The sequence below is a fragment of the Barbus barbus genome (genome assembly GCF_936440315.1).
Source record: "Barbus barbus genome assembly, chromosome: 30".
NCBI lineage: Eukaryota > Metazoa > Chordata > Actinopteri > Cypriniformes > Cyprinidae > Barbus > Barbus barbus.
The window spans coordinates 13,898,317-13,926,305 of record NC_136758.1 but is presented as its reverse complement, the minus strand read 5'-3'; the positions used below and the strand labels follow the sequence as shown (position 1 = coordinate 13,926,305).

Below are 27,989 nucleotides of genomic sequence, written 5' to 3'. Positions count from 1 at the left end.
AATTCAAATCTCACTGCCAAACATCCCACAGTCAGCTGTTATATGAGGCAAGGCACAGCTGAGTTTTGTGGGACAAGGCTGCACTCTGAACAACTTGATCTCGTTACTTTAGGGTTTCGGTTGAAGTTAACTTACCGTTGCCACTCTCAGGCACACCTTCTCCTTCTCTTATCTAAGAGGGCGTGTCCCAAACGAGTCTAGTAAGCGAGGAATCACCTGAGCTCATTACACCAGCAGCACACAGGTGTAAAAATGGGCAAAGCTGTTGGACGCTGGGACTTTGAATGGGTCTATAATGAGCAACCGCACTCATGGAGAAGAAAGCAAATATTAGGTAAGTTTACATTAAATGACAGAAAAACACATGTACGCCAGTAGAATTTGTTAAAACAGGCTACTGTAGACATGATATGATCTCGGTTAGCCGACTGACTTGAGTTTAATTTAAATATCCGTTTAACCATTTGGTAGCGTGTTAGATTTTGTTATCTGGTTGTTTATCTTGTGTTGGTACAGATATAAGGTCCACTGTGTGCTTTATGCACAGTGCCGTCACAGCATAACTCTGATCACTGATTATACAGGAACTCGGACAATTAACATGACATTTTAATCCTAGTGGATAGTAATTTAAAATGGAAAAAAGTTTTCAGTATAAATTCTTTATACATGGGCTTCTTCTCCGGAAGAGTGCGCGCGTACGCAAGTGTTTAGGCTATATGTGTGAAGAGGGCGCGTAAGGAAATTTTTTTTTTTTTAATCAATCAAACTCTATCGTCGTGTGTTTCATATGCATACACTACATACTAACTATCCTCATTTTTACTTGTAATTGAGATCAAGCGTACTTTGCCATATGTTCAGTCTAATATATTTAGACTGAAGACAGGTGTAGTAGACAGGTGAAACATAGAAGTGTTTTACCTGCCTCACATCTATCAGACAATGGCTTCAGGGGATGATTATTTATGTAAACTGATTCCAATGCATTATTTGCACAATAGCAGTGGGTCTTGCATGGTAACAGCATTCTAGTCTTATAGGCTAACTGTAAACATATCAAGTCACAAGCTCAGTTCCCTATAAAACACATTTATGAGCAACTTGGAGATTTCACAACAAATATCACAGTGTAGAAGGCCAGAGTGTTTTCTTCTGTGTACAGAAGTAAGGAATTATAAAGCTGACATTATTTTGACAAATCGCATTGAACTGTAAAAACATTCCCTTTAGAGTAATTCTCCATCAAGAGACCCTGAAAAGCACCTTTTGGTACTGATATGATATTGTGAAGTTGCATGTGTAGTTTTACACCTCAAGCTCTTTAAATATTCATAATGTATTCAATCGTCTTCAGACTACTCCAGAAAGGATGAGGACGCCAATACTATTTACAAACTCTGAGATATAGATATATATATATATATATATATATGTATGTATGTGTTGCTAATAGATTATATAAAATGCTATATTTTAAGCAACAAAACTGATATGAAATATCATTGAAATATATTAATTTTATAATAATGCAGAAACCCTGTTGTTAAAGTGATTGTTGCCATTTCAATCCAATTTTTTCCCCAATTAATTTTTTCCATAATAGACTATCATAGGATTTTTTTTTCTTTTATAACCAAAGCATCACTTCGGGTTGGACCAGCATCTGACTGGAGTTTGTGGCTATTTTATTTACACACTTTATAGCATTTGGTTACTCATTACACAGATGTTCAGATACATTGCATGCATGTTGTGCTATTTTAGGCTTAAATATGACTTATGGAAGCTGAAACACAACCACCTTGTTCAGAATAAACCTGTTTGTGTGTTTCCGTGAGATTAAGCCATGACAGGTGTGATCTTGTTCAGAGTAGAGGAGACTCGAGGGACAGGAAAAGCCGCATCCAGGAATCTCCACCTACGTGTGTACAAGAGCATCACTGCACATGAAGCCCTATAGTGTTGCCGGGAGCTGCAGCTGTGCTTATTTTGTGAGGGCTATTTGTTTGACCGACATGTAAAATGTAAAGGCCAAACAAATACATAGATAATCTGACATATGGAACTGAACCAGAAACATTTCCTTGTTCAATGATGACTGAGGTGCCCAATTCACCTGTCTTACTGTGAATAGCCCTTGACGAAAAACAAAATATGATACGCATGTAACCATACACTTAAGCATAAACCAGTAGAAAACCTGGCAATATGAACAGTTTGCATACAGACATTATGCAAACTGCATGAAAAAGTGTTATGGCAGATTTGCGTGCAGGTCACCTGTAATTGTACAGGTGAAAGTGAGCGCTGTGAAAAAGAGCCTTGTAGAACTTGTATAAAGGGATTCTGCTGCAATGAATGATGCGTCAACAGAACATTAGCAGGGCAAACAAATGTGCTAATTAAAAAGGCACACCGCCAGGGGAGTGTCTGTCCCTTGTGGAGGAGAATTAGTGATTGGTTGACTACCTACGCAACATGGTGCCTTAATGTTTAATAGGTTACCACTAGCAACTGCAATAAAGTGATCATCTTTATTAGATGTTGTAATGGTGAATAATCTTAGAGTACAATCTTAATAAAAAAAATTATCTGCTTTAAAAGTGATACAGGCATAATTATTTTGAGTACTTAATTGGGATGTCAAGGCTTAATTTCACGTACAGTCTGTCTTTAATGGAAGTACGACAAATCCTTTCAACATGAACAAGACTTCAGTAAAGATATATGATCATCTCTATTACAAGAAATTCATTTCAAGAGCTCAAGCAGCAGTTTTAGTGTAATGGTTTGAAGGATTATTGCACTACTGCAGAATGAACTATATTGTAGAAATACTTTTTTCTCTTTTTTTTTCTTGCATTTTTTTAATGTGTAATGAGACTTTTTTTTGTCATGTCTCTCATATCGCTGTTTTTTTTTTTTTTTCCTGTTCATCGCATAATAAAACTATTTAATTAAAAGTTGTATGTTATGGCCATTTGGTCATCTTAAATCTTTCAAATGATAAAATTCAGATTTTTAAATTTTTTTTCACCAAGGCTTCATAAATTGGTCAAATACAGTAAAAAATATTATATTGTGAAATATTACAATTTAAAATGATTGTTTTCTGTTGTCATATGATGTTTTCAACACTGATTATAAGAATCATTAGCAGCAAATAAGCTTATTAGAATGATTTCCGAAGGATCAAGAATATATATGAGTAATTATTATTCTAACTATATCATTTCATGTTCTTAACATGTTTTCTCTCTTCAGCAAAGTATCCTGAAATCAAGTCTTTGATGGGTCATGACCCCCAGCTGAAGTGGGTCGTGTCAGGGATGGTACTCACCCAGCTCCTGGCGTGTTACATGGTCCACGAGCTCTCCTGGAAGTGGGTGTTGTTTTGGGCTTATGCGTTCGGTGGCTGCATCAACCACTCTTTGACCCTAGCCATCCATGACATTTCACACAATGTGGCCTTTGGCACCAAAAGGGCACGCTGGAACCGCTGGTTCGCCATGTTCGCCAATCTCCCGATTGGCTTGCCTTATTCAGCATCCTTCAAGAAGTACCACATCGACCACCATCGTTATCTCGGAGGAGATGGATTGGACGTGGATATTCCTACCGACCTTGAGGGCTGGTTCTTCTGCACCCCAGCCAGAAAGGTGCTCTGGCTCTTTCTCCAGCCCTTGTTCTATGCGCTCCGTCCATTGGTGGTGAACCCCAAGCCCGTGACCAGGTTGGAGATGCTCAATGCAGTCGTACAGTTCGTGGTAGACATTATCATCTACTATTTTTGGGGTCTCAAGCCCATAGTCTACCTCATCGCTGGCTCTATACTGTGTATGGGCCTGCATCCCATCTCTGGACACTTCATCGCTGAGCACTACATGTTTATGAAAGGTCATGAAACCTACTCTTATTATGGCCCTCTCAACTTAATAACCTTCAATGTGGGATACCATATGGAGCACCATGACTTCCCCAGCATTCCTGGCAGTAAATTACCTGAGGTACAAGTTTGGCTGTATTCTTTTGTTTTCAGAAATACATGGTATTAAAATTCTGGCTATAATTAAGGCAGGTGTTAAAATTACGCTCTCTTTGTTGAAAAAAATCAGTCACTTTTACACACTATAAGTAAACTTAGGCATCACAAAGTAATGAAAATTAATATTTAAGTATTCATTAATATTAATTCAATGTTTTAAAGATGAAGGTTAGATGACCGCAGTGGTAATCTAAATCTAAAACTAGAGGTAATAAGCATGTAAAATTACATATCAAATACTGACCAATACAATAAAATAATACATTGGGAATAATGGCTAATAACCGATATATTGTAAATCGCTATTGGAGTTTCCTTCTAATAAAAAGTAGTTTAAATTTGGCAAACTATCAGATATCACTGAAGCCTGTCATTTTGTTTTTAAGATGAATTCAAAGACGTTCATAAGAAAAATTCTGAAGTAGAAACTTAACTTCATTCTTAAGATTTTAGTGAATCCAGCCTCAGATTTTTAATACTCAGGAAGTTTCCTTATCTGGCTAGAGCTCAAGTGGAAATGTCATGGTAATGTAATGCCCTCTATTGATTTTGACACCGTTACTGATTAAGAGGGAGAATGTGACATTTAGTGCCATGGAACTAACAAGAAAGACTAATATTTGCTATTTCTTTTTCATGCTGCTTCAGTGTTCATAAGACAATTTAATTGTATTTGTAGTTTATAGATGTCACACCATCAGTGTAAAAGAACCCCAAGGCATGTCTGCAAGCTGATTACTTATGAAGTGTATAATATCTGTTAATTAAACCAAAGTATAACTACTGACAGGAAACTGACCATCGCCCACCAATGTTTTACACTTTAGCTGCATTGTACTTTGTTCATATTCTTTGGTATTTCAAAGTATATAAACCGAAATCTCATTATTCACATTTGATTATTTACGGACCTTTCCTTTTTGCAGGTCAAGAGGATTGCAGCAGAGTACTATGACTCGCTCCCTCAACACACCTCCTGGATGCGAGTGCTCTGGGACTTTGTATTTGATGACACCATTGGTCCCTACGCCAGAATCAAGAGACAATACAAACTTGGCAAAAACGAATGAATTGGGCGTTAAGACTACTGATCTGATCTAACCAAACATACTAGAAGGTATTTACACAGATCTGTGAGGCACTAGAAGGCCGGAACAAACCCTTTCACACGTGAACCTGCACACCCTTTTCATTCTGTCAGCATTTCGTCATATAGATCCATCTGTATAATGTTTGAACAACAACTGTACGTTCCCTGTGCCTGGGACCGTGTGACATGATTTGTGATTTTTATTGTTTGGGTGTATCAGCTAATTGTCTCAATCTTTCCATACACTCATTCCAAACTAAAACATCTGATGATGTTCTTATGGTATCCATGTTCATTATCAATGCATTTATTTGTGTTTATTATTGCCATCGCCACTTTCTCAACTAAATCCAACTACTGAGATGCCAGTTAAGACATACCTGATGAAAGAAGTACTGACATGGAATGTTTAAGTGGACTTTTCATCAGTGAGGCCTTTTTGAAAACTGAATATTTAATTGTTTTGTGCGCTATTGTGTAACTTGAAGTCTTTAGATATTTTGACATGTTCTGTCGTTTGCACTGTGACAGTTTAACTCTGAAATCGCTGTTGTGGAATATATTCAGCGCAATGTATTTCAATAAACTTCCTAATCTTACATGATGAATCTGAATAATGGCAGAGAGGTTTTGTAAGGGGTCGCTTGCCATGTTCAATGAAAATTAGACTTTTTATTTTTTAAAGGAAGCATGAGACAAGACCGTTTAAAAGGGGGAAAAGCTTTTGAAATTCTTTTAATTCCAACAATCTCACACTCTCAGCATGTTTAATTTAATTGTAATTTATGTGAAATAGCAACATCAACTTTTAAAATCAGGATCAACCTAATTAAACCAGGATACATTGTACGTTCAAACAATTCACCCAATACTTTTAGCCACTTTCAATAATTCATCTCACGTTGTGTGTGTATATAAGTATATATTTCCATGTCCATCTCCGGAGCTCATTAAAAGAGCGTCTATATTTAACCTCATACCTCCAAATCAATTTAAAACACCGTTCTGCTGAACTTCAGCATTGGCCAAAAAAAAAAGAAAAATCTCAAACTGTTACAACTATAGTAGTTTGCTGACAGTTTAGCACAAAGGTGTGCAGTTCGTACTTATGAAAACCAAGGATAAGAGCAGTAATATAAAATATAAAAGGCTGACAATAACTGTCGTGCAACTTTGTATCTCATTTAATATAATAAAATTTTTAACAATAATAACAATGACCAATGAAACAATATAAACTTAGAAAACAAAAATATCTTCATTAATTTCCAAACTTGTTGACTTTAAGACTTGAAAGAGCGAGAGCAGCAAGCTGCACAGTGGACTGTCTCAACGTTCATACTGGAGGAAATAGAAAATTCAGTGTGAAGGTCTATATTTCCATCTGCTCGTTCATTCATTCATTCATTCATGCATACACACAATCATTCATTCACTCCAATTCTTTCCGTTCCTCAGCTTTCCCTTGTCCTTGTCAATAATGCCTTGTATCTGCACAACATTTCTGCAACTGAATTATCCATACTGTTGCAGACACGCTGTGAGAACGTTTTCACGTGCGCTTTCATGTACTTTCCCGAACCTTCAGTCGTTATCAGTCGTCGTCGTTGACCTTTCTTAAGACTATGTGGAGGCGATTCTCAGCAGTTCCCTTCTAATGGCTAAACAAAAAAAAGAGAAAAATTTAAATATTCTGAAGAACTGAAAAGATATAATTTTTTCTGATTTTATCATCTCCTAAAACTTACCATCAATGATTTCTTCTTTCACTTTCTGCAATTCCCGCACAACCTCCTCCAAGATCTCCTTTTGAACGCAACAGATTTTATCATCGTCAGCAGGCCAGTCTATCCTCACTTTTTGCACAATACCCGGCACAGATGCAATTTTGAAAGAGATTCTGAACTAACCTGTTTCATTCTGTCAAAGTCAAATGACTCCGCATCACTGGTGCTTCCGATTGGTTTTGCCCTGAACAGTGTACATCATAAATATTTCAATGCAATTTGAATGATCAAAAATTTACCTGCAAGTCATGTTTGCTGTTAAAAAACATGTAGATATATTAAATATTAATGTTGCTTTCTGATGCAATCTCAGTTCTTATAACCGGTTCATTTTCAGAGTCCAAAGAGGTCATTTTCTGTGTGTTTACATAAACATTCAATGAAAACTTACACAAAACATAAAAACTACATTTTCTAGTTGTCAGCGAGCGAGCAGAACCGGCTTTGTTTGCATTTAGGTCATTGCAGGCTCATGTTGCCCAGGGCTTTACTTCCTTAACATGACCATGTGTGTTGGCAACCGAGCAACAGACATTTACTCACATATGCAAACACTAAGCTTGATAAAATCATTCATTGCTCTGTTGCAATCCATCAAGGAACGGCTCAACAAATGTCAATTTTAAAGGAACCAAATGTTTTAAAATAACAAGAAACAAGTAGTCAAATGTCAAGAGACAAAGAACTCACTAAACAGACAGGAATTAAATGTTTACTGCACAGTAAACCTGTTAAAACATACCTTGACACAGCTGAAGACTTATCTGCAGAGTTGGCTCGTTCCCATGGCTTCTTCACAGGATCTGAGAAGAATATGTATATACCAAACCTAAATACATCTCATAATTTACCATATACTACACAATAAAATTCATATCTTTACTATAAGGTTTTTAGTTTTCTGAATATCCCCAAAAATTGTGTCATGGTTTCCAAAAGAATATAAAGCCAAAAGTATATCAAAAGTAATAATACAAAATGTTTCTTGAGCATCAAATTAGCATATTAGAATGATATCTAAAGGATCATATGACAATGAATACATTTGATTTATAAACAATTATTTTAAATTGTAATATTATTTCTAGTGCTGTCAAAAGTTTAATCGCAATCAAAAAAGTTTTTGTTTACATAATATGTTGTTAATCCAGTATATTAATTTTATTAATATTAATATTTTTTTACATATATTATTTATATATAATATTAATTATATGAATATAAATATATACATGTAAATACGTGTACATTTCAAAATAAATACTGTATGTATGTGTATACACACACACACACACATATATAATATACACAGTACACAAACATATGTAAATAATTTTTTATTTTGGATGTGATTAATTGCGATTAATCTTTTGATAGCCCTAGTTACTTCACAGTATTAGTGTTTATTGTATACTTGTTCAAAAAATTTTGCATTGGTAAGTAATGAACTTTTTAGAAATATTAAAAACTTACCAACCTTAGATTTTTTACTGTAGTGTATATATAGTATACATTGCTAAATTAGCCAAAGAAAAAAACCTGAATTTTGTCCACGAGAAGATGATGAAGGGGATCCATTAGTCTCTTCCTGTAAGAAAGAGATATCAGACTGATTTGATATGATATACAATGAATAGAATTGAAGAGAAATATACAATCTCTGGGTGTTTGACAAATAGTGTACAAAAGTCATACATTTTGACTGTCTTCTGGTTTCTCTGAGGCCTTCCTCCTACAGAATGATCATATAAGTTTATATAACCACAAGTCAAGGATCAATAGTTATGAAAAAAAGACAGGAAATGGATGTGTTCTGACCTCCGTGCTAAAAGGGCATTCATCTCCTGCATGAGACCCTCTCCACCACCTCCACTGCCTCCACTGGAGCGATTGGCATCATTCTTGCTACTGCTTTCCTCTGGCTAGAAAAGATAGAACATGGAATAATCAGGCAGCAAAATATTATTATTGAAATTACTGCATAAAAAAAGAAATATGTGAAACATATTGAGGTTTGAGAAAGATAAAACCCACTCACCCGCTGCACTTTTCGCAGCTTGGCACCAGCTAGAGCTGCAGCCAGACCTGACGGAGCAAGACCTCCACCAGCCGGCAGTGGAGGCGGGGTAGGAGGGGGTCCTGTGGCGGGTGGTGGCGGCCCGGGTGGGGGAGGTCCAGGAGGGGGTGGAGGGGCCGGTGGGCCCGCCATGGATGCTGAGGTAGGGGGGTGAACAGGAGGGGTGGATGAGAGCATGGAGGGGTGACCTGGTGGAACGGGAGGACCTGCTGCAAGAAAGGAAAGAATCACTGTTGTATTCTAGACTGAGTGTTTAATTACAAATGCAGTGAAATATACTGCAATGGGGAGCATTTTTACAGAAGCTTGCTTCTGTCTTTTCTGATTGAGAAATTGAGACTCTTTCTCTTATAATTCTGACGTTTTTTTCTCACAATTGCGAGTTCACAATTCATAATTATGACTTTTTTCAGAATTGTGTGATATAACCTTGCAGAAGTTATAAAGTCAAAATTGTGAGCTTATATTCTGATATCTTTCAATTCTGACTTTATAACTTGTAATTCTAAGAAAAAGTCACAATTGTGAGAAAAAAAGTTGCAATGATCTTTTTTTTTTTTTTTTTAATCTGTGGCAGAAACAAGCTTTCAAGCTCAAGGAAACAAACTTTTTTTTGTGTGTGTTGACTTAAATTTGAAATTGCACACTACTAGCTAAATTGTAGAAAGCCGAATTACAAACAGGAAAAATCATCCTACAAATAGGCTCAGTAGTAATGATTTTTTTCTGCTGGCTCACTGGGGCTAGTACTTTCGAATTTATTATTCACATTAGTACTTCTTCCAAAAGAATGGCAATTTTTTATTTTTAGTCTTTTTTTTTTTTAGATTTGTTTTTATCAATGTGTTTGTTCAACATACACTACCATTCAAAAGTGAGGGCTCAGTAACACTTTTATTCAGCAAGGACGGATTAAATTGAGAAGTCACAGTAAAGACATTTTTACTGCTACAAAAGACTTCTACTTCAAATAAATGCTGAACTTTTTCTATTGATCATAGAATCCTGGTTTCCACAAAAATGTTATGCAGCACAACTGTTTTTGATTAAATAAATGCAGCCTTTGGGGAGCATAAGAGACTGTAATGACTGAAATAACTTCTTGAAAAAAATCTTACCAACCCCAAACATTTGCACAGTATTGTATATTTCTTCTACATGAAAATAATTTCATAAATTCAAACACACTTTTGTTTTGTAGTTTTCAACACATTCTTATTGATGCCTCCAGGGTGTATTTGCAAATTTGACAAAACCTCATCCATGTCAGCCAGCTAAGATAATATTATCTTGGAGACAAATCAGCAGAGTTTGCATAATAATACATCACAGAAAACCAAGTGTTTAAATTTGCAAAGTAGATGTAAAAGATCAATGAACATTCAATGGTGCAAAAAAAGGACAAGTGACACTGGTCTGTCAAGTGGCCCACAACTCTCTCACACTTGTCCTGGGTCAGCAGGCCATCCTTAGTGTTAAGCCCTACTTACATTTGCACCTACATAATTATGTGAGGCAGAGCAAAAGCATTTTAACTTCCAAAATATGATCTGCAAAGAGCAAAAGCAAAAATGGAACATAGGGGGGTTAGTTTAAGGTGTAACAACAAACCTTTTAAACAATATGAACAAATCACCTTTGAGCAAACACAAAAGAACATTACTGTGATATATGAATGTTTACGTTATAATCTTAAATCATCTTTCCACTACTCAGAACAAAGAAGGTGAGGCAGTGGCCGTTTGTTCAAATGAGCTGCTGTGATTTTGTCGTATAACACAGACAAAAGTCAACAGCCTCATTGACAGTCCTGGCAGGCCAGTATTTGCATATGGTTTCAGTACAAAGACCGTACTGTTCACTTTAGACAGCTTTTGAGATTTAGCCAACAGCTGATTTTAGCCCAGTTCCACTGGACAGGTACGTGAAGTCTTTTGGTGGTAGGCAATAAACTACAGAGGGGGCAGGTGATGGGGGTCTGAAATACTTACTGCTGGACGCTGTGGCGTTCTGATAAACAGGCGAGGGAGACGTCTTGGGCGTTGCCCCCTCGCACAGAGTAGAGTGAGAGGTGGCTGTGGTGTCGAATTGGGGCATGGCCTGGTATAGCTGCTGCTGGTGGAGGGTGGGGCCTTGGATGGACTGGCCAATGAGAAGGGGCAGGGGGCAAGATGATTCTTGCATGGGATAATGTGGCTGCAACGGAGCTCCAGAGGAGACCTGCATTGGAGGGTTTTGGTACGGGCAGTACTCCTCTGCCGGGCCACTGGACGACTGTTGGTGGTGTGTTACAGGCTCCAAGTGGGACATGTTAGCGGGCGCTTTGGGCCCACAGTTTGGGCCATTGTTTAGGGGTGGCAAGGGGAGGGCGACAGGCAGGGCAGGTTGTTTGACTGGCACTGCCATTATGACGGGTGGTGATGCTGTAGGTAATGGTGCGTACATGTGGGTGGAGGACCATGTGGCGTGTTTGGGGTCCTGGTGGGCTGTTGGAGGGGAAAGAGGGATTTGCTTGATGTTGCGAGGTGGAGGGGTGACACCTGGCTGCACAGGGGAGAAAGCAGAAGCCAGAGAGGTGGAAAGCTGGGAAAGCTGCTGTGCCTTTTTTTGAGGGGAGTCCACAGTGCGGTAGCCATTCTCTCGTTCCTGGGAGAAAGAGGAGGTGTGGGAGGAGGGTTGCGCGGGTTTAAAGTGAGCATAGGAAGGGGGAAGAGTGTTAGCCCGATACTGTCTGAGGTCATGCAGAGTGGTTTCGGACTGAGAGGCGGATGCTGATACTTTAAACTGAAGGGTGGAGACTGAGAAACAGAGAAAAAGACAACACAAATGACAAACGAAAAGAGAGAAACGTGACAGTGATGAAAATCAAGCATCAACGTGTTCAAAGAAACTTAAAAAAGATGAAATGTGAGCAAAATAGCATGTTATATGCCTTGCAAACAGATGAATCTCACAAAAACATTCAGATCAGAGAAAAAAAATGGAGAAATTACAATTGAAATTAAGCATATTTTATGACCAAGATTTTGTTTCATTGTAACACTATTTTAGTGATAAAAGTGATAAAAGTAACATAATAAAAGTATTGTGAAATAATGTTTCTTAAATGTAAATTAACAACAATTATATGCATTTATAAATAAATATATATACAAAAACTAATAAATACAATTTATTTTGTTGTCAGGTATCTTATTAAAATTATTTTTATTCTTCTTCTTATGTTGGATTACAGTATCTGTATAACAGTAATGACAATAGAAATCACAAAGAAATAATGCACAAAGAAAAAAATCTTAATAGTCCTTAAAGGAACACTCCACTTTTTTTGGAAATAGGCTCATCTTCCAAGTCCGCAAGAGTTAAAAAGTTGAGTTTCACCGTTTTTGAATCCGTTCAGCTGATCTCCGGGTCTGGCGGTAGCACTTCTAGCTTAATTTAGCATAGATCATTGAATCGGATTAGACCATTAGCATCTCGCTCAAAAATGACTAAAGAGTTTCGATATTTTTCCTACTTAAAACTTGACACTTCTGTAGTTACATCGTGTACTAAGACCGACAGAAAATGAAAAGTTGAAATTTTCTAGGCCGATAAGGCTAGGAACTATACTCTCATTCCGGCGTAATAATCAAGGAACTTTGCTGCCGTATCATGAGTGCAGCAGACGCAATGATATTACGCAGCGCCTGAAAGTAGTCCCCAGCTCAGTAGTCTATGATATAGCTGGGGACTACTTTCAGGTGCTGCGTCATATCATTTAAATAGGAAAAATATCGAAACTCTTTGGCCATTTTTGAGCGAGATGCTAATGGTCTAATCCATTTCAATGATCTATGCTAAGCTAAGCTAAAAGTGCTACCGCCAGACCCGGAGACTGGCTGAATGGATTCAAAAACGGTAAAACTCAACTTTTTAACTCATGGGGACTTGGAAAATGAGCCTATTTCCAAAAAAAGTGGAGTGTTCCTTTAAAACATGCTTATTTATTTATTTTTAATAAATAAGAAAAACTATTGAAATGATGGATGAAATGAGATTTCAACATGGTCTTGACATGTTTCATGAGATTCACCAAAACAGAACTCAGAAATGCTGTTTATGGCATTATGAAAGGCGACTGTCTTCTCTGAACTGATGCTGAAGCAGGAGCGGAAACAGAAAGAGTGTGTGTGTGTGTGTGTGTGTGTGTGTATGAGAGAGGAAGGGCAGCATGTGCTCTTTGGACTAGGGACCTGTTCTGCGGCCAGAGAATTTGATATTCCTTAGTGTTAACACTTCTCTAAGCAGACAATTAAGTCTGCAGGGTTACTCTGTGGGTGGTTTAATGAGTGTGTGTGTTTGTGTATCTTTTAATTGCACAGTAAGCAGTATTCCACAGAGGTCTTTAGTCTACCTGCAGAGCCAGATGTTCGTCGTTCCCTTTCCATCTGCATCTGATGCTGGTCCATCATTTGCCTAGAAACAAATGTTAACTCGCTTAAAAATTATGTTGGGCAAAGTGAAATCTAAACACTCTCAATCCACCGTATGAATAGACACAAAGACAAGCTCACTGGAGAGTAAACAATCGTGTGTTCACACATTGTTCTGTTCATCTCCGTGGGTTTTATAAATGCTAGGCTGCACAGTGAGAGTGCAGCTTTTCATCTGTCCACTAGAGGGCAGAACACAATCTAAACTTGTTTTATGACTGACAGCAGCGTTCTCAATCTTCATGACAACAAATATGTGAAGTGATTAAAAAAAACAGAAGTGAGTTCAAATTCGAGTAGTAATTTCTGCAACAGTAATACACTGAACACTACACTTTCTGACCTGTAATGTTAACAATTAAGTGAGTAATTTCAGTGTCTCTAGCAGTACCAAAGGAAATGTAGTTTTTGAATTGGTTTCCCAAACACCATCTGTTATTGGTTGGACAAGCAGATAGTCCCACCCCAAACTCATGCCATTGATTGAGCCACTGTTGCTGTGGAATGCTTAAACAGGACTATTTTGAAGGTACAACAGAGAAAAAGTGTTTACACCTTTCAGGAGAACATTACACACTTCACTTTAAAAAGAGAGCATATGCTGTAATTCAGGCCAGTGTCCAATGTTTAAAACCTTGATTAAAAATTGATAGATTTGACAGATGTCTCAGAAAGAGAAAGTGTCATTAGAGATGGTCCGCACCTCCTCTGAGCCTCGGCATCATCTGTCACCGGTCCATTCTGACGATGTGCTCCTGGACCTGAAGAAAAAAACATAATTGCACCTCATAATTTAAATATTTTATTTAATTGTCTCTCAGGAACTGTAAAATGTGTCGGATTGCGTTAATATATTCTGGCACCTTTTGGCAGACTTGAGTAGTACAGCAGTTCTTAACTGGTTTTATTTCAGGACCCAGATTTTACATTGGGCAGCTGGTTTATGTCAAGTGATATAGTACTCTTCGCTATATAGTATAATTTAGAAAACAAATCACATGCTATTGGTCAGTACAAATGATTCATGCTTTCTTTTACCTCACATGATTTCACTTGTGAGTTTTACAAATCAGGCCATGTCACAAAAACCCGATTGGATTGGACATATAGTTGAAAACAACAAAAGGTACAGGAAGCATTTTCTTCTCCCAAACTAAGACATCTAAGTGCCAAATTATCAAACTATTACAGTAGAAAAAAATCCAGCAAGAGACCAAACATATTTTGCCAAGTCACAATCACCCTTGTAACCAACACCTCATTACTGGTAGACTTAGCACAGTTGTTCGTAAGCCACCATAATCGTTCTGCTGAATTTGTTTTAGGGTGTGAAGGAGCTCTGCTAATAATGGTAAACACGGCTCTCAGGTTACTGAGATGATGACTATTTACGTCATATGACATTCAGGGACTCAGTATGGGGCACGAAAGCTCAAGAGAGGAAGGAAGGCCCCTCTGTTCAGAGAAAGACCCTTAGAGTGGGCATATCTAATGTGGCTGATAATCTTTGGTTGCTAGGCACCATCAAACATAATTAAGTTTAGAACGTCTATCTACTGTGAAATTTAAGGTGAGCCGTTCACACAGCTAGACAGGAAACACAGAATGGTGGCGTATGCAAAGACTTTACCGTCTTCTAAAGGCCTGTTCACACCAAGGACAATGACTACAACTAAGGGCTTAGGAGTTGTAATAATCATTCTAATTCTTTGAGAATAGGGAATTCCACATAACACATATAACAACACAAAGGAACCATACTGTTTCAGAATAATTTCTTTCCAGCTGATGAATGATAAAAATATTGACAGAGCTTGAGCTTTTAAATCTGCATTTAAAATGGCAACACACTTATAATAAACAAAACATTAACATGCACTGGTGTGAGTGATAATCATAATATTAATGTTATATTTATTATCTTTAGTCATCGTTCTTTGTGTGAATAGACCTTAAAGACACTTTTTGAAATTTGATCTATTCCGTGACTTCTTCAGCCATAATAATGTTATGTATTAATAGCATCTTCTTAATTACACTTCTCATTTTTGCATCCACAATGATATCGTAACATTGTTTTAATGTCTTGCTTTCTGTACAGATCTTAAAATCTCAACGTTGATTTCTAAGTTTTTTTTACTGTTTTAGAACCATTTAGCATTAAACATGCTATCTCAACTTTACTGCAACACTGAAAGAACAACTGACATTATTTCGACCACATTTTAACGTTGAAGGTCAATCATCTGCTAACTGAGACAAAACAAACAATAATAAGCAGTAAAAAGCTCCAGTAGCTGTCCTGTAATAACACAAAACACCCTGATCATAGTGGCAGATTATGTTTTTTATACTAGACCTAATGAGACTTGAAAGAAGCAAGACATTTAAACAGGAAACCTCAGGCAGCACTGCAGAAACAGCACAAACTCCTTCACAGTGCAAGGATTTTTTTTTAATATAATAAATATTAAATAAAGTTCTGCTTTATTAATAAGTCAGGGAGTAACGTACATGGTTTCTTTGAAGAGTTATTGCAGATTGAGAGAATAAGCATGATAAAAGACCTTTGCATTAGCAGTTGTCAGCAAGCTCAGTCTGGATCTAAACAAGCTGCAGATGAAGTAGATGACAGGTGGGATTCTGCTTCCACACTTAATGATTAAACGATCCGTGTCCTCAAGGTGATTATGGGAGCTGAAGTCTCACTGAATTCACATCCTAAAATACTGTTTATGACGTCCAAAAAAATCAAGCAAAAACATCACTCAATTCATCACAATCTCCCTGTTTTAATGAGTACAAAAATATTCCTGTCATAACTCACAGCGTAATAAAACTAGGCCTACTTGCAAAAAGGAATAGCTATATTACAGCATGTGCTCACGCTGTTTCAACATCTAAGTGGGAAAACAGATTGGCACAAAAAACTGAATAATTGCAGCAGGACTGAGTATCAAGTCCCTCAAGCAACAGGAATGGGAATATGTTCATACGTCAAGTGAAAGCAGCATTTCACACAGTGCCGCAAACATGCAATCCACCTGAGGTCCTGTCTGCAGCAGATGGTCCCAAATCATCTGTCCTTGTTAGAACAGACACCATACAACTACTAAAACTCTTGAAATATCTAAAAAAGTCGATAATCCTACGATCTGTCTATAAACAGTCAGGAAAAAAGGGGAACATTTTCCAATGGAAATGAAACAGAACTCACCATCATTTACGAAATGTCAATTTGCAGACCATAAGCCATTAATCCAAACCCTGCTGAGCATTCTGGGTAATGCATAAATGCTATTTGCTCCACTGGAGAAGCAAGACAATGCGGTAAGTATCTTTCCACTAGGAGTTTAGACCAAGACTTGCATGAAATCTCTTCTTATGGAGAGTTTACTAAGCAAATATAATTCTGTGTGCTCTGGATTCAGCCATAATGCTTGATATCAATTAAGCTGTGCACTTTGTAACCAGACAGCATAAAAAGCATTGATATTACTCTTGATCACATATCCATTTCTACCGCAGGTCGTGGAGGTGTAATACTCTGTGTGATTTATTTCATAAACTTGATTAAATCCCTTGCAATAGCAACACGCTGATAAATGGCTGCAGTTGGAGTGTATTAAAATGGTTGGTGCGACTGATGCTGAATAAAGTTAATGGATTCCTAGTTTTAAGTGCCTCTCAAGAGTCAAATCTGGAGCTCTGGATGTTATTTTGATTTATGGTAAAATACCTAAAAAGCCTTGGAGGGGAAATGCTAACCAAATATTAAGATTAATTTGCGATAAAATCTTCGGATGAGCTTTTGAAGTAATGCGTAGTCAATATGGACAGTGTTTTATGACGCACATACCATATCATTTGATGGTTGCGTGCAGAAGCAGAGTCCCTTTGTACCAAATACGCATACCCTGGTGATCATTGAGCGGTAATGATGATGTCTACTGAGATAAGAAGAAGTGGAAACACAGACACAATCTGATTGGACGATGGGACCCAGTGGTCATTTGTTTGATAAACCCTGCCGTTTTCCTTTATAACACACCACTTGCATAATATAAATCTGTAGTGTATTTTACAGTTAAAAAATGTTAACTTAAAAAACATAAATTTAATACAAAATTTAAGCATGAGATCAAGTATGCTGTATGATAGTATGATTGTCATTTCTTTTTTTTTGCATAAGGCCTAAGCACTAACCCTTGAATCTCTTGAACTGAACAAAATTTATATGATTTTGATGTGGTTTTAATAAATGTTTTTCTTTAATATAGGAAATGATATTCTTTAATATATTGACAATATTTTAGCAATAGCTTGACGATATATTAAATGAAACAACATTTATGCCAGCTGTCAAAATTATTATTAATAAAAATAATTAATATATTTTAGTAGTAACAACAACGACAATTATATTAACAATAATATTTCTTATTACTTTATACTATTAATATTATTATTATTATTATTATTTTTATACTTTGTCTTTTAATTCAATTATTTCAATACATTATACAAATAAACATTTCTTTAATAAAGACATAATATTTTCTACAATAATTGTTAACTTTTTCTTTTCTTTTCTTTTAATCTTTTTTCTTTTTGCAATAATAATACCCTTCACCAACACAAAAAGAAACACATATGTGGAAACAATAACCAGTAGGTACATTTCAATTCATGGTATTTATTTCACTTTGATGTGGCTGAACGTTGGGGGGAGGTTTTTTTTTTTTTTTCAAACTGGAAATGTTGGTTTATGTGCATTTGCAGTAGTGTGGCAAAGTCAGTCTTACCATTATTCTGTTTCACTAAAAATCTAAATCCATACAGCCATATCAGTGAATCACTAATGATAACTGTTCAGAAATAGTCACGACAAACACACTAGACCTCCCAAACCCACACATGCCTCATCATGAGCTTCTGACAGGCACCATGCCAAAAACCACTGAGCAGCTTCCACAACCACATCCTCCATCAAAGACACCACAATAGCCCATTCGAGGCATTGTATTACATTATTAAAACATGCGACTGAATCCCCCAGCCCTTAACACTACTTACTGCTGAGTTTTATTACTGTGGAGCTGATCCGGCGGATTGGCCCCGGGGAAAACTCTGGTCCAAGCATGGGCCCTCTCAGGTGCCTTTAGTGATATTTATAATGGTGCAGTTTGAGCTCCACTACCAGGTGGGAACTGGTAATAACATTCAGGACTCCGTACAGGTGAATTCAGGCAGGTGAACAGCAGCTTTTCTCTTCTCTGCATGCTGAGGTGCGAGCAGCACTTCTAACAACCTTTCTAATCTGCCCGCCCCAAAAAGCAAGAAACATGTAACACCCTTGGCCTGAGACTGTTTGGCTCCATGGATATTTTAACCAGGGCTGAGCACCAATGGGAGAAGACCCCCCCACATACATCTTATAAGTAGCAGCAGCCTGAAACCAGAGAGGCCCGTGTGCTGTTCTTAAATAAGAGTTACACTACACTTAACGGTCCCACGTATAAGACCCAAACGACAATATTTTCAGTGTGCATTTAGAGTACAATCCTGACTACTAGTTGGAATTCCTTACATGTTTTCGCAGTAGCACTTTTACAGTGAATTACAGCTAAATGATTGTATATTTGCAACAACACTGCAAGGACCGTAATGTAGTAGCGTCTGCATTACCCTCTTTTAAATGTATACATTTATATATATTTAAGAGAAAAACATTGCATACTATTGCTTATAAAAATTATATTTTGCATGATGTGATATGCAACATCAGTGTTTAATTTTTATGCATTTTGACCATTTTTGTATAAAATTTATCAGTAGACCAGATTACAAAAACAAACAACAATAATAATAAATTAAGAAGAAAACTATTAATATTGTTTAAAGAACTGGTAAAAACTTTTTGTTCATGTTTTTGAAAGATATCTCTTATGCTCACCAAGGCTGCATTTATTTGATCAAAAAAACAAAACAAACAAACAAAAAAAAAGTAAAACAGCAATGTGAAGTATTATTACAATTTAAAATAACCTTTAAAATAACCTATTTTAATATATTTTAAAATGTAATTACTTCTATGATGGCAAAGCTGAATTCAACAGCCATTACTCCAGTCGTCAGAGTCACATGATCCTAATAAATCCTTCTAATAAGCTGATTTGTGCTCAAAAAATATTGCTTATTATTATTCATGTAGAAAAGAGTTGTGCTGCTTAATATTTTTGTGAAAATAATTTTTTTTGATGAAGAGTTCCAAAGAAGAGCATTTATTTGATAGATAAATGCATTTAGTGTCACGTTTCGATCAATTCACAGGGTAATAAATCTAAAGTATAACTTCTCATATCAAACTTCCATTTCTAAAAATGCTAATAAATTAGAGAAATAATCCAAGTAACACCTAACCAAACACCACATAGGAGTGTGGCACAGAGGTAAAAACAAATACAATTATGTTGTTATTAAAATTACCTGCATCCTGAGAGCTCAAGACATTGAGCGCAAACAGCATGGCGGTGGAGAAAGTGGTGGCCTCCTCTTTGCTGGCAAAGTTCAGCCCGTAAACTTGCCGCGCATCACGCCATTGGTGGAAAGTTGGCGTGGCCTGGTTATATTTCAGACCTTTCACAATGGAGTAGTTTATAACGACCTGGAAGAGTAACGACATATGGTTATGTATCTGCATCTGTGACATTTTTTCCCTGTAATCAAACTATTTCAAATTATCAAGTGGAAACCTTCTCACGTCAGTTATGGTATTTTTGAAAACTACAAAACAGAAACATTTCAGAATTTAAATAGAACTGAATGTTTATTGGATGGGACTGTGAAACTAAAGCACACACCGTGTACAGTAACAGTACTTCTCTCAGTTTTGTTGTATCATGTTGCAGTCTCACCTGCTGGTCCTGCAGTTTGACTCCCACCACACGAAAGCTGTTGTTGACAGTGTTGTGGTAGATGTTGATGCGGCTGAAGCCCTGCTGGCCCGGTTTGACTGGCACCCATTTTTTACTGGTGTCATCATAGATCATCACAGAGGCTCGGGCTTGACATATACTCTGTTCACTATGAGGAAGAAACAGGAACACTAGTTAAGATTCACAGTGTTCAACAACAAAAACCACAACGATAAATTACGATATGGGACAATGAAAAACAGATGTCAGACTCTTAGCAATAATGCTGCAACTTGATTCTGCAACAATTTCTGTGTGTGTATGTAATTGAGAGTAATATTTAGCTGTGCATATTCAGTGAAGCATACTCTACAACAGTCGATAACATTAGTTACAATTTCTGTCAGTGAGTTACAAATTACGAAATTAAAGATTGTGTAGAAATTCTATAAAAAAGTGTTTATTCCAAGAAGACTAAAACCAAACCCTCCAAAAATGCCCTTTGCCGTTACTGTGGTATTATGGTACAGTAACCGCCCCACTGAATTAGTTTGAAGACACTCAGAAAGGGGCGGGTTTGTTATCTGTACTAATTATAAAGTGTAATAAGCAGCTAACGAGTGAGGCAGGAATGTAACCATGTTGACTGCTTGATATGACGCCATGGTTTAATTAAAGACATGAGGTTCTCTGCTTCTTTAAATAGAAATCTTCTGTTCTCAGGGAGAACAATTAACATAAAGAGAGAGCAGAAATTGTGTACTGTATGATCAGCATTAATATACCTTGCTAGCTTTTGTTCCTTAGTGCTTCTAATAATATGGTGCTTCTAATAATATTGTTTAATATCTTTCCTGTAGCTCAAATAGTAGAGCATGGCGCTAGCAACGCCAAGGTCATGGGTTCGATTCCCAGGGAAAGCAAGAGCTGATAAAATGTAAAAACTGTAACTTTAAATGCAATGTAAGTCGCTTTGGATAAAAGCGTCTGATAAATGTAAATGTAAATGTTAATACAATATATAATTGTTTAGTAATATAGTAATATAATGTAAAAGTGTGTTGTATTGTTTTGAGTGAATTGTTTATTGTTTATTTGTGTAATATATTACACTTTTTATTCATCTTAATTCAGCATTTACTAATTCATTATTAAAATCAAAGTTGTATCTTTTAACATTATTATATGCAATGTGAACTTACATGAATATATTTATTAACTAACGTATTATTAAATGATGTAAAAATATTGTTTATTGTTAGTTAATGCATTAACTAATGTTAACAAATAAGTAAAATGTTACCATTATCCCATATATAACAAGCCTTTTTACATAAACATTAATTATATAAAACAATTAAAGATGTAATTATGTGTTCATTAATTCATTAGATAAATATTTGTTTCATGTATTTTTTAAAAGTTTTTATTTATATTTGATTAATTAATTTTATAAAATATATGTTTTATAATTTATTAATATTTTAAAATATTTTATTAATATTTTATTAATGGTCAGTAGTTGGCAAATGGATAGAGAGTCGGACTTGTAACCCAAAGGTCGCAGGTTCGAGTCTCAGGTCCGATGGGGATTGTAGGTGGGGGGAGTGAATAACCAGCGCTCTCTTCCACCTTCAATACCATGACTGATGTGAGACCCTTGAGCAAGGCACCGAACCCCCAACTGCTCCCCGGGGCGCTGCAGCATAAATGGCTGCCCACTGCTCCGGATGTGTGTAGTGTATTGAGTTGAATACACCCAGACCAAATTCAAGAATAAGCACTGTTGGCCACTCTGGGTTAGATTTTGGTTGGCCAGTTATTGTCAAAAAAGAGAGAGAGACACCTGTGTTAACGAAGTTCGTGATTCTGTCATTGCACAGTAAAAAACATTAAAGAAAGAAGAACAGCCCACCATTGTCCCGACTTTTATTTGTGTACTTGGAAGAAACACAATATGTGTATTCACAGTGTGTGTGTGTGTTTGTTCACTACTCACTGCTGTGTGTGTGCACTTGGATGGGTTAAATGCAGAGTACAAATTCTGAGTATGGGACACCATACTTGGCCTCACGTCCTTTCCTTTCCTTTTCCTTTTCCCAATACTAATGTGTATTTTTAACAACAATTATATGAATAATTGTCAGTAAATGACCTTTTGTTTCAGTTTAAATATTGTGGTTTAGTAAGTGAGTCAGGCTATTACAGACTGACTCAGTGAGGTAATTCAGTGAAGGATCCATCAGACTGAAGGTCTTTTCTTGCATTTTGCACGCTGGACTGAAGCATTGTGATCCGTACAACTCAATTTATATTCAAGCCTTTCACAAAATCCAAACATCACAAGAGTCTGCAGATGAAGTAAAACACTGAAGAACTGGATGGTTCACACAAAGAAGATTAGGTTTCCTGTTGGTGTGCTAACTTAAGCTCGGCAGATTTCCTATATACCCAAAAACATACTGAACCACCACACCCAACTCCCACAGAAACACCCAAGTCCAGCCGCACACACTCTTTACACCCGCCTGTATAACTGAAAGAGCAGCAGCACAAGACCAGCTCTTACTAACACTAAAACCAACTCATAAGATACAGCCATTTGAAACAATAGACCGGAGGATGAAAGCAAGATAAATCAGACTCACCGGTTCTGTGACATTATGCCAAAACAGAAAATTCACACTCTGAACTCAGAAAAACGAGATACATGGACCATATCAAAAAACTTAGTTTAGAGGGGGCTGGACTACCATAGAGAGAGCCCATCATAAAGCAACAAGCATTTATGAGAAGTGAAAGAAGTGAGGTCCTTTGTTTTTTTTTTTAAGGATGCGTTTGTTCAATTAAATATGCTTTTATCTGCACATGGTTGATGTTTGTATATTTTACTCAGTCATGGATAAATGACAAAAAGTACTTTTACAATATATATGTATGTATGTATGTATATATATGCTCCATTTAAACAGCATTTTGTATTATTCATGCAGCATTAAAGAGTTTGTATTAATTGCATGAATAATTTAAAAATACAATGTATTTGTCACAATGCAGGACAATTTAAAATAACCTAGCACAGACAAAAAGGTAATTAAAAGTTGTGAAAAACTATATAAATGACCTAAATATATAATTTCTGCTAAATAGTTTTATTTTTATTTTAATCTATTAATAGCATTTGTATTGTATCATAATTTATTAATGATACAAAAATACTGCATCAGTAATGATTGAAACAGCATATTTGCACATTTAATGCTTTCGCAACAACATTTTCTGTCATTCACAACTCTCAGTTCTTCATTCTCTGGTCTTTCATGCTTGCCTTACGACAGAGCCTATTTCTGGCATCCATCTGGGGTTAGAGGGCGGCACGGCAGCTTCTTCCCTATCCTCCCGGTTTCATTTCTCCCCCCTAGAGCTAGTCTGAAATAAAGTACAGTCTCTCCTCCACCGATGATGCTTAGTCGTCATAAATTACATCATGACAGCTCTTTGCTTCTGAAAGAGCAGTAGCACAAGACCAGCTCTTTGCTTCCATAAACATCCAATATATTTAGACACTGGGCTATCTCAGTTTACTTCTTCTAATAACACATCACGCAAAGCCTCTTTCTCTATTACTATTTATGTATAAAAAAACAAGGAAAAACTTGCCAGTGCTGGAACAAGAATATTCATTATCATATAGAATCAGAATGCCAAGACTTTCCAACAAAACCTGCACTTCTAAAGGGTCAGAGACCAACACGTCTTGTAATAGCAAGCTATAAATATCAGAGTCAGGGAGATTTAAAACTTAGAAAGCTTTATAGTCTGTCACAGAACTAAAAGGACAAGCAACTGAGAAGAGCTTTGATGTCCAAAATGTGTAACTACAGAACGTTTCCAAAGTACTCTGATGACGGCCTTTTAGTTTAGTTAGGCACAATTTACATATTTATTCATTAGGGCTTCATGAATTAATGAAAAGCTAATCATTATTTAAATCATAAAAAGGAAAAGAAAATACACTAATTTTTTTATAAGAAATGAAAAATAAAATACTTTAAATATTTGATTTGTTTACCTGCATATTGTGATCATTAACCAACATTAGAGAACCATAAGGATGTGAATGTGATTGTTGCTAAATTATTGATATATTTACAGTATCTAAAATCTCAGGGGTACTTTAAGTAAATATTTTAGGTCAAAGAGGTTTGAAAGTTTGGGAATCCAGGTTGCGCTACCATTATGTGCAATATAAATGTTCATTTCAAGCTTTTAATAAAAATCTATAATATATCTATATTTGTAAATGGCTGTTAATGGAGAAAGATGGTGAAGCTATATCATCTACCAGCGAACCTTAATTCTTTGGTAAAAGTGAAAAGTATGAAGTAAAAAAAGTCTAAAGTCTAGTTGTGGCAGTCTAAATTTAGAGCAAAGCAATTTTTCTATGAGAAATGTGATGCATTAAGATGTCTAGTGCTGCTTTGGTTCACTCTTAAAAAGTGTTATACTTCATTAGACCCAACAAAACCTTGCCAAAAGGACAGATATTTGATCACTGTTTGAATAGTTTTGCCTAAAACATCACATTTTGTACTTTGAGCATATCTGCTACAGTGCCCGACAGGCAAATGGCTGAAAGGAGGTCACGATGAGAGTCTGAATGCTCCACACATCAAATGCTTTTACTTCATAAAGTACCACTATGGGACAGGGATCTCTTGAGCCTCCCAGCTATGACCCCATTAGTTGAATGCTCTCTAATGTGGATGAGAGTGAGTAAACATGTGTATTTGTCAGCGTATGTGTGATGGAGAGGGCCACATGGACCTGAGCTTGTAAGCACACTACATGATTGGCATGGGAATTCCTGTTGAATGCATACGTAGTTCTCAGATGTCACAGGCACAATATAATGTAAGAATGTTTTCTGAAGGCTCACAGTTGCCATAGGAAAGACCTTTGGAAGAGATGAGTGTTGCTAAGCGATGGCATGGTCAAACTCATTGTTGCCTGGCAGATTGGTGTGATCAGTTCTGCTGAACGTGCTGGAACAGGCCAGACTCCACCATTTGTCCACTGCACAGCACTTTGTTGCATAATGAGTATTATTTGCCTTTTATTATGAAATTGTTTGTTGAGCTCTAGACTGTTCTGAGCACTTTTAATTATATGTGAAAAATATTAGTGTACCAAATGAGAAATGTTTAAAACTCATGTGTATATGGCTAGCTAACGTATCAATGTGTCCTATGGTGTGATGAAAATTAAAAAAAAAAAAATAACCTATAACATTGAAGATAAACCTCTCTCATGCTACTTGTAACTTTAAGAATGAAGATACATTTTTCTCATGTTATTATTTGTATGTTAAGTTTATATATATATATATATATATATATATATATGCATAAATGTGTGTGTGTGTGTGTGTGTGTGTGTATGTGTGTTTAATACACATGTTGGCTGTGTGTGTATATATTAAAATCTAAATATTTTAATCAAATATTTTAACAGCAACTAATGATTCAGCTGAAGTAAAATTGCACAGTAAGAGGTCAACAAATTTTTCTGGATTCTTTCTATTAAATCAAATATATTATATTTTATAAATAAACTTTTTGTTTTTAATTATTTTAATTTATTAAATATAAATAACCACATATAGATAGATAGATAGATAGATAGATAGATATTATAAATAATTGTTTTTTAATAAATGTATTTTATTTTTGTATTTATTTAAAATACAATTTAGTTATTACATATTTCATCATATCTTAGTTTTTTTTAGTTTTTTTTTAGACCATAATAGAAATTTAAAAAAATATCATACAGTTCTGGAACAATTTGAGAGTACTGATTTCCCTTTTTGGGTGAACTATCCCTTTAAGACCAGTCATCAGTCGACTAGAATGTTACAAATATGTAGTTTTACAAATTCCAAGCCAAGACACTTTTTAGTTTATTCAAGACGGTGTAAGAGAAGGGCAAGAAAAGCTGTTATCGGCCATAGGCTCCCAGTTGATAAGCCGCCATAATTAATAAAAGCTGTGAAAAGCCTGGCATTTCCCATTTGGGTTCAGCCATCATCACACCCACAGTGAACTTGGTCTCCACTCACCAAACTCTGTCTCAATAACCGAGAGATAAAGAGAGAGGGAGCGAGAGAGAGCTTGACAGGACTAGACTCCTTTTAATCTCAAGTAAAAAACATTTTGTCTCAGCTCAAGGCCAAACACAAGGTCTAACTCTGCTTATGTCTGGTCACAAGATCTTCACTGCCTCGTTTGGCCAGATTTCAGTGGAAAATAACAGAATGTGCCAGAATTGACTCTAAGGCGATTGAGTCTACTGCATCTGGATATATGCCTGGATGTAACACTCTTCACCATCATTTGATCATCATTTGGTGACAAACTGTTGCCATGATTAATAATAGATGTACATAAACATCTATTTTAAATTAAATTCCTTTTACCGCCTGCTTTTTCTGCGGGTGGTAACAGCACAGCATTAATTACACCAAAAGCAATGCAAGGCAATCTGTAATAAGCCTAATTTACATAGAAATAAGGTGAATTTGACACAAATGCCAATGAATTCAATTAAATACTCTGCGCTACTTCAGAACACATAGCACCTGGTTAGTGAATAAAAAGTAAATATTGGATGCCAAACTATTTACTGTATGACATTTTTGAGGGAATGAAACACTGAGACTCAATAGCACCACTTAAAATTATAGCTGGGGTTATTTTTATCTTATAGCAAAAATGCTACACAAAGTGAGCCCTGTAAATGTTTCTAAAGCAAGTAAAATATTGAAGTCCCCTGTTATTAGAGTGTGGGAGGATGGAGCTGAATCAAATGAGAGTTTGTATGAAATAGGGAGGCATTTTTTAGCTTGTAACCCAGTAATCATTTTGGGAAGGGTGGGAACCAAGCTAAATCTCAGCCTATGAGAGACATTTCCCACTCACAGGGAGCTTCTGAGGCCTAAGAAGCTGGATTACAGGCTGGCTTCCAGTAAAGTCAGGACTTCTAGGCCGCAATCTAAATGACTGAGGATTTAGCGTAATCTCAACATCGAGAAAGTGAATGCCACAGAGCACTGAGGAGAATTTAGCCAGGAGCTAAATAGTTTGGCATCCAATATTTACTAGAATTTAGCCAGGAGCTAAATTCTCCTGCATAATAAACTAATGCATAATAAAACTAATTGTAGTTAGTCCCCTGCATAATAAAACTAATTGTCATTTGTCCGTTATTTCCTGGCATACAGTGCCCTCCATAAGTGTTGGAACAGTAAAGACAAAATTGCTCTGTTGGCTGTGGAGTCAAGACATTTACAAATATGATTAAAAGATGAATATGAGACAAAACTACAGAATGTCACATTTTATTATTGGGTGATTCAACACATATATGTTTTACCAGCTAAGAAGATCAGCACTTTTAGAGTTTCATCCCTCTATCTGATGTGAGCATAAATATTGGAACAGTTGCCTCACAGGTCTTTCTAAGTGATCAGCTGTGTCCTGTTGCATTAATTCTTCAGATATTAAAAGCAGGGAATGTGTCGTATCAGTTATATC

General features: G+C 36.3%; 2 protein-coding genes across 8 annotated transcripts in view; one reads left to right on the top strand and one right to left on the bottom strand.

Moving 5' to 3' along the window:
• The first annotated feature begins 69 nt into the window (after positions 1-69).
• Positions 70-6,165, top strand: LOC306850807 (sphingolipid delta(4)-desaturase/C4-monooxygenase DES2-like). Its single transcript, XM_079386699.1, has 3 exons — positions 70-334; positions 3,268-4,010; positions 4,975-6,165. Exons 1-3 carry the CDS (start codon positions 253-255, stop codon positions 5,116-5,118), a joined length of 969 nt encoding a protein of 322 aa, XP_079242825.1. The 5' UTR covers positions 70-252; the 3' UTR covers positions 5,119-6,165.
• LOC306850804 (ena/VASP-like protein) overlaps positions 5,793-27,989 on the bottom strand; it is a 34,362-nt gene continuing 12,165 nt past the window's right edge. For 2 of the 7 annotated variants that reach the window (XM_079386683.1, XM_079386682.1), the window contains exons 2-14: positions 20,395-20,563; positions 19,967-20,144; positions 14,181-14,238; positions 13,399-13,460; positions 10,994-11,800; positions 8,964-9,211; positions 8,744-8,847; positions 8,621-8,657; positions 8,465-8,513; positions 7,668-7,728; positions 7,049-7,109; positions 6,887-6,944; positions 5,846-6,799 (exon numbers count right to left, since the gene is read on the bottom strand). In XM_079386683.1, the coding sequence (XP_079242809.1) occupies positions 6,762-6,799; positions 6,887-6,944; positions 7,049-7,109; positions 7,668-7,728; positions 8,465-8,513; positions 8,621-8,657; positions 8,744-8,847; positions 8,964-9,211; positions 10,994-11,800; positions 13,399-13,460; positions 14,181-14,238; positions 19,967-20,144; positions 20,395-20,563 (1,930 nt within the window). In that variant the 3' untranslated portion in view covers positions 5,846-6,761. Of the gene's footprint in view, positions 6,800-6,886; positions 6,945-7,048; positions 7,110-7,667; positions 7,729-8,464; positions 8,514-8,620; positions 8,658-8,743; positions 8,848-8,963; positions 9,212-10,993; positions 11,801-13,398; positions 13,461-14,180; positions 14,239-19,966; positions 20,145-20,394; positions 20,564-23,042; positions 23,084-27,989 lie in introns of those variants that run through there. The other 5 variants (XM_079386685.1, XM_079386686.1, XM_079386684.1 and 2 more) reach the window with 5 other exon arrangements.